General features: G+C 31.4%; 1 protein-coding gene across 2 annotated transcripts; it reads right to left on the bottom strand.

Annotated features, from left to right (window-relative positions):
* Window positions 1-298: 298 nt before the first annotated feature.
* Window positions 299-11,243, bottom strand: VHA-A1 (vacuolar proton ATPase A1). 2 transcript variants are annotated; one of them, XM_028072252.2, is made up of 18 exons: window positions 10,842-11,237; window positions 10,137-10,181; window positions 9,650-9,772; window positions 9,328-9,435; window positions 8,889-9,002; window positions 8,596-8,769; window positions 8,283-8,420; window positions 7,712-7,819; window positions 7,449-7,556; window positions 7,216-7,364; window positions 6,382-6,535; window positions 5,427-5,587; window positions 2,908-3,114; window positions 2,637-2,820; window positions 2,463-2,546; window positions 1,898-2,094; window positions 1,748-1,807; window positions 299-1,009 (listed from the first exon to the last, which is right to left on the bottom strand). In XM_028072252.2, the coding sequence occupies exons 1-18, from the start codon at window positions 10,983-10,985 to the stop codon at window positions 805-807; spliced, it is 2,463 nt and encodes an 820-aa protein (XP_027928053.1). In that variant the 5' UTR covers window positions 10,986-11,237; the 3' UTR covers window positions 299-804. The 2 variants fall into 2 exon arrangements, with proteins under 2 accessions (XP_027928053.1, XP_027928054.1); XM_028072253.2 differs by lacking the exon at window positions 299-1,009 and adding an exon at window positions 1,212-1,511 and having other exon boundaries at window positions 10,842-11,243.
* Window positions 11,244-14,352: the final 3,109 nt, after the last annotated feature.

The following is a 14,352-nucleotide window of genomic DNA, read 5'->3' as shown; positions in this document are numbered from 1 at the left end:
AAAACAATTAATTACTACTTTTTCAATTACGTATTCAAACATTCATGCTATTGAAAAACCTTACGCTTTAAAAAAGGCGCAGAAATTAAACGTAAAAATAAGAATTTATTGAATCCTTATAAATAAACCCATAATATAAATCCTTATAAGATAAGAATTTATTGAATAACACTGAAAGTTAATTAAACAAAATAAATAAGTAAATAAGTCTCTAAGTATTTATTCAACTTGACAGACAGTGGAAGTGACATTTCAAATTGTAAGTAGCCAAAATTGGCATTACACAAGCTCGTTCAGATGGCATTATTCAACTTCAGATTTCCATATATTTGATCAATCATTACAAAAGAAGAGTGGGGTTCTATAACTTCATCTATCAACATAAAAAAAATTCAGAAAAATTGGTTATTTCCCGGGAAATCCTGACCTACATCATGTATATATATGTATGTAACCCCAAACAACCAAAATCCAGTAGCTACACTCTCATGGATTCCAACTCCTCTTTACAAAAAATTACTCTAAACAGTCCCTTCCCTTGGCCCCTCTGTTTCCTATTCTAAGCAAAAGAAAAATAATACAAAACTATAAAGCAGGTATTCTGTTAGAGATACTTTCCATGACCATCGGCAATGCGATCTTCTTACAACCCCATAGCCCCAGGAAATGAGCAGGAATCTTTTGTTGTCAGGTTAATATCAAGCAGGAATATTACCTAACAACCATAGCCACTAAATTACAAATTCTCATTTTGTGCTTTCTTCACTTGTGTAAATATCCTTTGCATATATATAAATGGATCAATCAATCATCTTCCTCTGTTAAGGAAGCAAATGAAAAAGGTCTGAACTTATAGCCATCGCCATGGTAGAACTTATTTTGAAATTCTACCCAGTGAAGCCGCAACGCATGAAGAAAAGCACTAAGACTCTCCATCATTAGTAGTATAAAGGCAGTTGCAAAGGAAAAAACGGTGAGCCCCACCAACCGAATGATAAGATTGTCATATCTGTTTTAAATATAACCAGGAATGACATTTATTAAAGAATAAGATTATATATACACACAACAATGGAATGCAAAAAACATTACAGAAGATAATTCGGAAAGCTAAAATATTGAAATTATAAACCAAACATAGAGATAGATAATTTTAAAAGCTAAAATATTGAAATTATAACCCAATCACAGGTTTTCCATGCAGCTTTGAATGTAACTAAATTTGCAGTATACATAATATATTAATTGTAGAACCAATATTTATTACAAAAAATTCGTCGGCCTTAATTTTTATGATGATTACATTAATAAAACAAATGTTTCATATCCAATGCTAGTTTTGGCCTTAAGCATTAGTTTAAAATAGCATAGAAATTGGGCAATGTGATCAATAAGCCCATATGTTAACAGTATCAAACAAATGCCTTTGGTTTCCTCTCGATGTTCATGTAATTAAATTATCCCCACATTCTCCAATACCAGACTAGAATCTTGTGAGCTTTAAGTGCACTCTGTGGATTATAAACACCGATTCTTTAACATCGTGTAGTGTTTGTGGATAACATGGTGATATATCCACAACAATGTTGAAGGGAATTCATTTTCACCCACATTCAACTATGGATTTTTGTTTTTTCTACTAAAGGAAGCGGGTTTGTTTATTAAACATTTCAATAATGCTAAACAATACAGAAAAATCTTAACACCAATGTTGAAAGTAATATAACACGTTATTAATCAAACTTACCCCCAAGCAAGAAGCAGGACTTTCTCATAGAAAACAGTAGAAAGTTCAGAGTGAGCCAAACTGTACAATTGAAAAATAAAATCAGACAAGGAACAAAAACCCATAATATAGGAATTCATGGAGATGAAGGAGAATGATGACTGTGCAAACCTTAATGCCCAAAGACGAAGATATGATGCTGTATTAGAAACAGAACCTAGAACAAATTCAATGGCGTGGATCATTTGGTGAACAAAGACTTCACTGAAATTGAATTCTTCATGATGATGTTGTCTGGCAGAATCAGGTTCAGCCTCAAGATCCTCCTCAGAACTGTTCAGTAAGCCATAACTACGACCTTGAAATCTCTATACAATGTCAGAAAGACAAAAGATTAATAATCTTGACAAACTCCTAGCATCAACTCCTTAATAACTAACTGCAATGAAAGTGTGGAACAAAGACAGACTATATGCAGAAAAGCTGTCAGCATAGCTCACAGGAGTGATAAGTAATTTATTACTTAAACATATTGATTCAGTAGAAAATCAAAATCTTATAATGCTTGTCAAGGAGAATCAATTTTCAGCAACCTTATACAGAAATTCGCTGCCAAAAGGGGGAAAGTCAAGCCAAGCACATGTAAATATAGGTCAGTATAATAAAGTAATCTGGCTGAATATAATTATAAACTTTCAAGCAAGAAAAGCATACACAAAGCAGGTAGATGTGGCACCTCAGTATGAAGCTTCTTCAATATAAAAGGTTTTGGAAAGAGCATCCATGGAACTGCAATTACAGCCAAAAGCAATAACACAATCTGCACAACAAAACACTAACTCAGAATGATGAAAAAAACAGGAAACAACAATTTATTATGCAACAATGAATAGAAGAACCAGAATCATACTTGAAGTGGTCTTTGGCCCCAGAACAACTGATTCTCGCCAAGATTGTCCGTGGGGCTTAAAAACATGTATATCATAACATGATAAAGGTCCGCTTGAGACCCAGTACACCACTTAATAACAATGAGAAGGGAAAGATACCCAAATAGACAGTTAAGGAAAATCATCTGTGGCACAAACTGGTACCTGATAGTAACATAAAGGGCAAGTTAAATCAACTACCAAAAGAATAGCATAATAATATCAGCACAGGCCAAGCAAATAGTGAGACACCTTATATCCAATGAGCTTCCAAAGAACCGTGCATTAAAATAACTTAATATAATTCCTAAATTCATATGTGCCACACCAAACAGAATGGACATCTTCATCTTCAAAGAATTCAGGAAAGGCAATTCTGAACGACTTCCACGCCAGCTGGGATCCACACCAAATGGGTATGGGTCTTGGTATTTGACTAAGCCAATAGTATGTGCATCCCTGATAAAAGGTGAGGAATGTTGAAACATTAGACAGCACCAATGTTAAAACCTGGATGCTTACAAAAAACTAGAAATCGCAGAATAGGTTTCAAAATGTAAATTCACATCCAATGTATATAGTCATAATTAGAACAATTTGAAGGAGGAAAACGATATAAAACAAAGTAAACGAAAATAGTGCAACTATGCAGGATATTCCAACCAAACTATTCCCAATGACATAAATATGAAGATAAAAAACAGAGTGAAAGGTGAATCATTACTCAATAGTCCTGGATTATGTCAATGGTTGCAGAGTAAATTTTCTGGTCATTAAAACCAGTAAACTCACATTCGATAGCAGGACCCATAACCGTTTGTAACTGATATTCTCTTCTTAATTATGACACCTACCAGCTGTAGCTTTATACCTGTTATTCTCTTTTTAATCTGGATACGCAGTTGTACAAAACTTGTATACACAGAAGTGTAGCTGATCATTGTGCAAAATTAAGCTAGTACAGAAAACTAGCTCGGTACTTTATATAAAACAAAAATACCTAATTCATCAAGATTAATAAAGCTGTTAAATTGGTCAGTTTTAATTAATAAAGCCATAAATTTTAACTTTATTCCTAAAATATCCATGGAATTAATGGTTTAATAGGTAGTTATACCACTCAATTTAAGGGAGAATTTCTTCAACTATGAGAATGCCTCGTATTGTTAATAGCCCAATAATAAATGCATCTACTATTATGGGAAATGAGTAGATATCTCACTAATAAACCTCACAATAAATTAAAGGTATAAAAGAAACTTAGCAGTTAATACATTGAAAATGATCTCGTGTTTCTCAGAATTAGGACAAAAAAATGCTCTATTATATTAAGGACTATAAATAGTAGTATGTGTATCTGAGAACTCTCCAGTCGGAGGAATTGAGTGATTTTGGGTACTTTTCTAAGTTTGACAGGTGACATGTAAAGTACAGTACTCCTTACCAGATACATGAAAGGATTTCGCACAGACAGATAAACACGCACACACACACATACATACGATCTTTAATAAAAAGCAACATGATACATAGCAGTCAAGAGAACTATTCCAGAACTATTGCAAAACAGATTTGAAGGCGGCTTCAAACCAAACATCCTCCTTTTCATTGTGGTTCCAAAGCTTATGCAAAGGTCAATTAGTTGAATTAATATTTGTATTTTAGCAATTCTATTGGTACATTAAGGATTCTAACTTAAGCTCAAACCTATGAGCTTTGGCCAAAATCCCACCAACTTCAGTTCCATGTCTACAACCTAGAATCTAGATGACATAGTTTAGTAAATCAATCAATGCACCCCCTGCTGCTGGTGAAATTAAGAAGAAACAAAAACAAAACACAAAATAGTTTAATTTCTGGGTCTGGGCTATGCCCAGCACTAAGAGCTGTTGTAGAAAAAGTCCAGAAAAAAATTCAGCCACAAACAGCAAAAAATTCAACCGCAAAATGAATTTCACATGTCATTCGTCTATTTACTAAAAGAACCAATTCATAGAAACAAATTAAACACTAAAAGAAATAATACTCACAAAAATCCTTTATCAAAATATTAAATATGATATGAACCCCAGTCCAACATAATGTATCTCATATACCCACAAAATCATCAGCAATACAGAACTTTTAAAGTGAGTTTGGCAAAATGAGCAAGAAAAATCATCAAAAATATTTGAAAAAATTGGCAGGAAAATCATTTAAAATGGTTGGAAAATGTCATAAAACAGAATCATTCAAATGTAAGGAAAAAATGTGCCAATAGACAGAAAGAATAGGTATTAAAAATGGTGTGGAAAATATGTGAGGAAATAATGAAAACGTGGCAGGAAACAATCATTAAATGGGTAGGAAAAGTAGTTAGGAGAAAAGTCAGACAAATGAGCAGGAAAAATGAAGGGCAGAAATCTGTGCAACTGGGAATGGGAATGGGCAAGAAAATGGATGAACCATCAATCATGTAGGGTTTCAATATGCATGTATGTATGTGTGCATAATGTGAGAGGAGTGAATCTCAATGATATAATTAAAATTATATTGATCATTTTTGTGTGAAAATTTACTGTTCACACCTCAAATGCTCTCTTATTACAAACGTCCCCGTGTTAGATAGATAGATAGATAACAACTCTGGGGCATTATTCAAAAATGTTGGTTGTACAAGGCAAGTAAAATAATTACATATCCAATCAATTAGTAAGGCATTATATATCAGATATTAAGATTAAAAAATAATTAACTAAAACCAAAATCATACACTCAGACAAATACAACACCTGCAAGAACTATCACGGCATTTGTATGCAGATGCACCAAATATGTGGAAAGGAACAGAGAAGAATTCATTGTAGATTAAGCCACAATAGATTGAAAATAGTGCCATTAGCAGAAGCACATAGCGCCCACCAAACAGCATCTCCATAAAGCTTCCAAGTTTCTGGCAGAAATTAAGAAAAAAAATTGTGAGGGTCAATTGCAACCAAGAGCAGAATAAAAGTAATAATAGAGTAATAGTATCACTGATAGAAAGTCATTTCAATAAAACAGTTCAATTTTCAATATTTTGGGTGAAAAGAAGTAATGCTGGCATCCAAAAAACAAAATCCAACATAAAGCTAAATCATTCTGATGGAAAATGGTATTCACACTGGAATTACAGGGAAATAATAGAGAAGAGGTCTAACAGAAGCAGATGAATAACAGATAGAAATGAAAAAATAGAGCTAAACTCAAACAGTAACGCTACTCTGCCCCTACACCAAACCCTCCCAGAATGCATTCCCTCCCTTGTATTCCCTCCACTCCCAGTGCTTTCCACACTTCTTTTACCATTGATTTACTGCCATCTGTCCACTCTACTAGGCTCATCTCTAATAAACTCCACCTCAATTCCCATCTTGCCCTTATAACCTACTATCTCTTTCTTTGGTATACCCAAACTGGAACCCAGCAATGGGAATTTGAATACTAAACACTGAATGCTCGGCAGATAATGAAAAGCCTCATTGACATTATTCTTTGAACACCAACCGTGATGACCCAACTTAGTTTAGAAGGAAAAGGAACATTCAAATGTGACATGACCCAACTAAATACTATGTTCACCCAAGATGAACCACAACATATCTCACGCCAGCATGTGCATTTCGCCTGATCCTTCCATCATCAACAACATAATTTTGGGTACATTTCCATTATTATATTACTGTATTATAGTTAGAATGAAATTACCTGTGTGCTGAGCTTGTTTTCACGCGCTATAAGAACCAATGCTCCTAGCAACAGGCAAATTCCATGACCCCAGTCCCCAAACATCAAAGCAAATAGGAAAGGGAATATAATAGTTGTGTAAACTGCAGGATTCGCCTCCTGGTATCTTGCAACACTGCCATGTAAAAGGGCTATTAGGAATCTAATCAGTTGTCATGGGTTTATGAAATAGCTAGGAAGCTAGATAACTAGTATCGACCATGTTAAATCCCTAGAATCAATCAGGAAAACAAATTCAAACAATAAAAGTAATATTACATGATTTAACTGCCAAGGAAGTTTTGAAAACCCTTGAACAGTCATTCGATCCAGAAAGAAATTTAAACTTAAAAACAGAAAAAGTGGTGCGAAAAAGACAATTGTTGCACCGTCCTGTCAGCAAATGTTAATTTTGCACAGTACTGAAATCAGGTTAATACTAGAAATTTGTCCTCTTCATTCCCAATATACAAAGCTTTGTTATCACGCTTCACTTATCTAATCACTCAAATACCCCACCATAAGACATTTCAAATTGTGGACTCCATAAGAAGATTGTAAAAGAAACTTCATGTGAAACATATATTAAAAACTTACAAATAGTTTTCTTTCCCAGAATTTTATAAATAACCTCAACATGTTTGAGGTACAGCATATACCTATCAGACAGAGGTATGGCATATCATGCAAATTTCTAACTTCAGAAAAGACAATGCATATAAACCTCTTCAAAAATTACTACAAGATATTCAATAATTCATGTTGCAGCTACTAAAGAAACTATAGACGGTCAATATTAATAGTAAATATGCTCACCCGTATGCATCAACAATTTCTTGATATGGATTTGTGAAAGTGTTGGTCCGAAAGTATGTAGGTGGTGATTCCACTGCCTCTAGTGGATGGAAGATTATGCCAACTTGAGAATTGCTATCAAAAGTTGCACGTTGCAGTGCCTCCTGCATCTGGAAAATCATTAAATTCAAGCTCTTTATTAGATAACGAATATTGATGATTTTTCAATTTCTCAAAAATTTGGGAAGAAATACCTGTGTTTTTGCAAGCAGAGGGCACCAGCCCTCTCCCACAAGACATTTTTTTGTAACGTCGAAGTTTAACATGTTCAGTGTATCGTACACAGCCTTCTCTCTTCTTACCTAGGACAAGTTCATAAGGATGAGATCTATTGGTAAAAAATACATATCTATTACACGTGCACATTGATCAGATATTAGGACTGGTTTGTAGTAGAAACATAGATAAAATAAAGATCTTACAAAATAGAATAAGACATACAAAAGCAAACTCTTACCATGCTCATCCATTTTCCTAGATGGTCTGCAACAGAAGCTAGAGCCTTGTTCCGGTGCCTAATCCCAGCTTCCAAAGTTGTCTCTAAGTCTGTAAGACGTGATGAAACCTGTACCAAAAAATAAACTTTTCCACTATAAGCATCATATTTGCAACTATTTGTATGTTTAGTCGGTTAAGGTGAAACATACAACAGGAATACTAAGTACAAGGTACAGTTGAATTCGATTGAGTATCAAAACCGTATTCATACCATGAATGGTACTGCTAAAAAAGAAACTCAAAAAACTGATGGCATATAATTAGGTATACGTGTCGCTTGAATTGCAAAGCAAGATGCCCATATAATTAGGTATAAGTGCCGCTAATTGAGAAAGAATCTTTATTACAAGAGCAATATATGGAATTCAAAAGTATTAGTTTACAGCACAGCAAAACTATACTCTCCCTGAAACTGTAGAAATAAAAATCTCAATTTTGTCTTGTGTAGACACTAACCACATGTCATAATGAAAAAAAGATCATAATTTAAGAGTCCAAAAATAACATAATCCTAACTGAAGCACACTCACCTCTCTAGTTATTTGCCTCTGCTTGCTAATATCTTCGGGAACAGGATAACAATTTGCACCGAATGCCTCACAAATTTTCAGAATCTTTGTTCTTGCCTGTTCCCCAGAGAAAAACACGACGAACACTGTTTTTTCAATCTGAAAAGGAAAACCACAGATGTCTGGGTTATTGTGCACAGAAAATAGGGATACAAGCCAACTAGCAACAGTAACTCAAAATGACAAATACAGATTGAAAGAGGAGGAGGGGGGAAGAAGGAAAAATAAGAGCTCAATTATCAATCTTCTTAAAGGTAAAAAGAAGGAAGAAAACCATCTCAGTTGAAACAGGATCCATGATTTGTTCATCAGCTGGTTCCTGGTTGAATAGCATATTGCCTCTTGTAGCACGAAACAACATTCTTTCAAACATAAGAACCTTGGATCTACATATTATCCCACTGATAAATCTTAAACCAGTCGAATTTGATGACTGAGGTCTCATTTCCTGTAATAAACAATTTAGAGTAGTGAACTTGCAGAATGAAAATATTTGAAAAGTAGTAACAGGATCTGCACTAATCATGCTAAAAGATATGGAGGATGATAAAGGATGCTACAAAAAACCTGTTCAAGCAAAGATGCTGTCTCAACATAGGCATCATTTGAAAATACATTCTCTTGTAGTTCTCTTTCATCTGAAAGTGCAAGGTTATGACTTGAAACAAGAAAGCCACATGCCTGAAATTTACCCAAAAATTTTTTATCTTGAATACATGACAAAAGTCATAGAGAAGATATTTTATTCATTAAAAGAACATGGTGAATTCATGAATTAAAAATAAATACTATACTGGAATTGGATGGAACACATTAAAACGAAAGCAGATAAAATAATATTGAAAAAAACTAATGCTAAATTATGATCATACAAATCATTATTTGCTAACTCAACTTCAACAGGAAGCTTAATGTAACCAAAATAACAGGAAAAGAAAACATCTTCAGTACTTAAAGATAACCTGGGATATGCTCACCACAAACTATAACCAGGGAAAAAATATACCTTTTGTAATACAATCTTGAATTCCAAGAGTTCATTATATGATTGCCGGAGTTTGTCACTATTAGAGTTCATTTCAATCAGCTCATGTTCATGTTCAGCAAGTTGTATCTGGCATAAAAAAAAAGTAAACAAAAGTATATTGTAGTAGATTTAATAATGAAAATCTTTGAGCAAACTGGAAAAATAGCTGAGTGATTACCACTAACTTATTTTAGAGCATCGTGTTACTGTTGACAGCATGGCACAATGTAACCTAAATGCTAACTCTATGTCCCTCAGAAAGTAATCGATTATGAGAAAAAAATAAAAGATAGAAACAGACCTCCAAATCCTCCAAGTCAATATCTGGTTGCAATACAGTACGAGAAGAAGACAATAGGCCAGCTTTACTGATTTGATCCTTGAAGAATCTTAGTTTTCTTGACATTTCTGCACATCGTTTTACCTGCCAAAGAGAAATGCAGCTAATGTTAATAATTAGAAGAATCAGAAAGAGAATCTTAAAGTGAAATTGTAATTCTCAATGTCTCAATGCGAGAGGGAGTACATTTATATAGACTCTGAGAACTGTCTCTAACAACCTATTCTAGTTGATGACTCAGCACTATATATACGATAGACATAACAGCTAGGCTAACTTGACTGAAAAAAGGCATGACTCTCTGCTACAGATACTGCTATATTATAACGAACAGATATAGCTGCAGGGATTATGTCTAACAGTAATAAGGGAGGACACGAAAACATTACCACAATCATAATTTTACTAGTAAATTAACAGGAATTCTCATTTGTGCAATGCAGATTACCTGATTAACAAATGTTCTCTGGAAGGGACTTTTATCAGCATTTAACTGCAAACAAGAGAACAGTGTCTATAAGAACTGCAATGATGACAAACCACACAAAACTTTTCCTCCAGCAACATCCAATCTATAAAATTTACAAGGCCAAAAAGTATTTCTACTATACAAAGAAGGAAAGAAATTAGTTTGAACTACAAATGTTTCCTACACGACCATCAAAAGAGCAACAACTCTCAAGACGTGTAGCGATTCTCGCATGTTATGTGTACAGATCTCAGACCAATTTTTAAACGACTACCGAGGAGGGCGCCCTATAACATTCTACAACAGTTCGAAAAAAAAAAAAAAAACAAGTCCCGAACACAAGACTTGAGCAATGAAACTGGTCAACCACAAGTAAAACCAAAAACCACAATGTCCCGAATTACTAGCTGAATTCACCGTTATCATCAGCATTTGAATATACATTGAATCCCACAGTGCTGCGTTTTCATCATTCCTAGAGGTCCTCACTCAGTTCAACTAACATCCAAACAAATAAACATACTAATTCAAGCTACACCGTGACGCAAGCATGTAGAAACTCCAAAACTCCACACTCAGCTCGAAGAAGACCTTGAGCAGCAATGCAGAGAAGGAAAGTGCGAAGAAAAGAGGAAATGGCAAGGAATCTCGAGGGAGCTAGGTCGGATCTGGAAGAGAACTTACGTCGCGGAATTGGAGAAGACCGAGTTCGCCTAAATAGGAGATGGCGCGGTGTGCAGATTCCACCGGAATGATGAGTTGAACAAAGGTCATCTTCTCGGATCGCATCAGATCCATCGGCGGCAAGTTATCGATGAACTGCTCCATTTTCTCGATCGAGAAAATGGATCTTCCTCTAGATCTGAACCCTGCCAACTTTCGAGAAGTGGAAGAAGAAAACACTGTTTATCTGCTTTCAGTTTCCCCTCTCCAACCGCAATTAGAATCGGAAATTTTCGGTGGTGCCGTGCAAAGTATGATAAAAAAGAAAAAAAGTGGGACAAATATTTATAATAACTATATAAAATATATATGAACAGCTATAAGTTGTCGCTGTTTTTGAGTAAAAATTCCCCAACCTCGTCCGGTACGAATGCACAGGGTGACGGTGCGGTCATATATCACAATCTAATGGCATGTGCCCTGTAATTTTAGTCATCAATGGAGTAATGTGTATCTGGTATGACTTTAATTTTTTTAATTGACTTTTTTTCACTTTTAGAAGTTGAAAATATTTTTATCTTTATGAGTAAAAACACTATCTAAACACAAGTAGAAAACTACCACCTAATTATAAAATCAAATTTAACACTCATCTGCAGTTATTTATGTGTGTGATCATGAAAAATCAAATTACTAAGGTTATATCTTACATGGTAATATTTATTTTGATGTATGGAAAAAGAAAACTTTTCAAAATATATTAACTCTGTTGTAATCCAAACTTGTAATAAATATATATATATATATATATATATATATATATATATATATATATATATTTAACCCACAGCTTGTATTTTAGATTTTGAAAGAAAATCAATATTTTGACAAAATAACAAACCGTATTTATTTGTACAGATTAGTTTAATTATTCAGATTTTCTATAAATTTTTTTAAAGTTAAAATAAAAAACTTGATTAGTCTGCATAACAATATATATAATTGATTAAATTTTACATATAGGTAACTATATTTATAAATAAATTATTTTAGTCTGCATAGACACTTTTTTTCTAATTTTTATCTTTTATAACTTTAAATGATAAAAACTATAAAAAAAGTTAAAAATATGTACTATATAGGTTAAATTTTTTGCACAAAAAGTTTTTTAAGTATCATAAAGGCTAATTTCCCCATGATATACACTGTAATAATATAATGTAGTAATAAACTAAAAAACTTGGTAGTCTTTAAAAAATGTCTAGATTTTTTAATTTATTAATGTCATAGATACAAAATTAAAAATAGATACCAGTATGTCTGTGAGAATGATTAAATAACTTTGTGGTGCATTCAAAGCCAAGACAATTATTTTTAATTTACTATTTTTTTATTTATTTAGAACTATAATTACACCAGTTTTTATTTTATTTTATTTTTGTCTTTATATGTATATTTACATTTTGTTTTTCACCAACGTGTATTAATTTGTTTTACTTATATATTCAATAAAAATGGGAAGCACACACTTAAGTATTATAATCTAACTCAACCAACATACCGACAAATATTAAATTATGCCTCATAATTTTAATTTCTAGAACAAAATAACAAATATTGACCACTTAAAAAGAAGACAGTAGAAAGAAAAAAAACGAGAATGTGAAACTGGTGATAAGTGATTATGTCTCTTATCAACATGGTGGGTTCTTATGTCGGATAACAATGATAATAACAAATAATAAATAAATAATAATAATAATATAAAAAATAAAAAATAACCACGATATTAAAATAAATTCATAAAATAACAATTATAATCAAAAAAATCATAAAAGAAAGTAATAAAAAATATAATAAAAACAAAGACACATAATTAATGATGACAAGATTAAATATATTTTTTGTTGCGAAATTGTAGTGAATTTGAAATTAATCTGTCATTAAAACTTTGATTCAGATTATTTCTCAATTCTAAAAATATGTGAATTTAATCATCTTAATCAAATTTTGTTAAATTTATTTGACTTTTGAGACACGTTTCATCATTTGACTTATTTATATCGTTTGATATAATCCTGCTTCAATTTTAACAAAGAATCTATTAAGAAATGCATCTTTAACCGTCAAATAAAATTAACAAAAATTTGTTAAAATGACTAAATCCACGTATTTTTAAACTAAAGACTAAATTAATCAAAGTTCAAAAAATAAACTAATTTCAATTTTTACTAAAATTAAGAGATAAAAACATATTTAACCCATGATAACATAACAATAATCAAAAATTAAAATAATAAAAAAATCATAAAATAATAATATACTTAAAATATAGTATTTTAAATAAAATTAATTTATATGATCAATTTGGTACATATATAATTTTATTATTTTTAAAGTTTTATTATATCAATAAAATTATTCACAATTTTTTTTTATTATTTTTTTCTTTAATCCAAACAACTTTTTTTTCATCTTAATATCTTTTATTTTATTTTATTTTTAAGTGTGCATATAGATCCTTTTCTCAAACTAAGTTTCTATATTATTCACAGTTTGGGTGAGAAAAAAAAAAGAAAAATTGAGAATGGATTAGTTACGAGAAAGATAGTAAAAAAATTGGGAGGAATGAAAAACAAATTGTGAAAATATGTGAATAATTTAATATATATATATATATAATAAATTTAAAAATAGAAATAAAATAATACATTTATAAAATAAAGTTATTACCTTTGCTATCATGAATTAATTTTAATTAATATTAAATTAAATGTATATTGTTATTACCATTATTTAAGAATTTTAATATTACTATATTATTATTGCTTATCAATTCATAATTATATTTTTATTATTTAAAAAACTTTATTATTATGGTTATTATTAATTCTTTTTTTGCATACTACAAAATTATTTATATTAATACAATTGACTACATATAAATATATAAGGTAACATATCCCAAACATAAAACATGAATTATGTTATTTTTTAGTGGTGATGAGTCAGTAAATCAATCATGCATAGGTTATTAATTATGCTCAAAGGAGATAAAAAGCACATCAAAGTACGGATCATAAAAATAGTATTATTTTCAAAACAAACATAAAGTAAACAGATTAGAGTTATCACTATAAAGATTAGTAAATAAAAAAGTTATTGTAAATTATGACTAAAATATCTTTAAAATGTATGTCAAAAAATATGTATAATGTATGTAATATCAATCACCTACTACTCTACTAATTCCAATGTAATGTATACAGTAAGAAATAGTATAACTGATTATATAATTACATTCTCTTATTAAAAAAACAAATTTATGACATCAAAATTAATAAGAAATAAAGTATATAAATATAATTATGCAACTGACGTAACATTCAATTAAATAAATAAAAGGAAAACATAATCAAGTTTGTTCAATTTACTTCACTAATATCACGTGACACAACACAATAGTATAGTTATCCCGTTCATATTACTATTTTTATGATAATAACTTACCAGTTAAGTTGTTTTAAAAAAA

The sequence above is a fragment of the Vigna unguiculata genome, chromosome 5 (assembly GCF_037176805.1).
Source record: "Vigna unguiculata cultivar grain cowpea cultivar isolate G323 ecotype 2 chromosome 5, ASM3717680v1, whole genome shotgun sequence".
NCBI lineage: Eukaryota > Viridiplantae > Streptophyta > Magnoliopsida > Fabales > Fabaceae > Vigna > Vigna unguiculata.
Note: the sequence above shows the minus strand (reverse complement) of the source record. Positions and strands in the feature narration are given on the sequence as shown.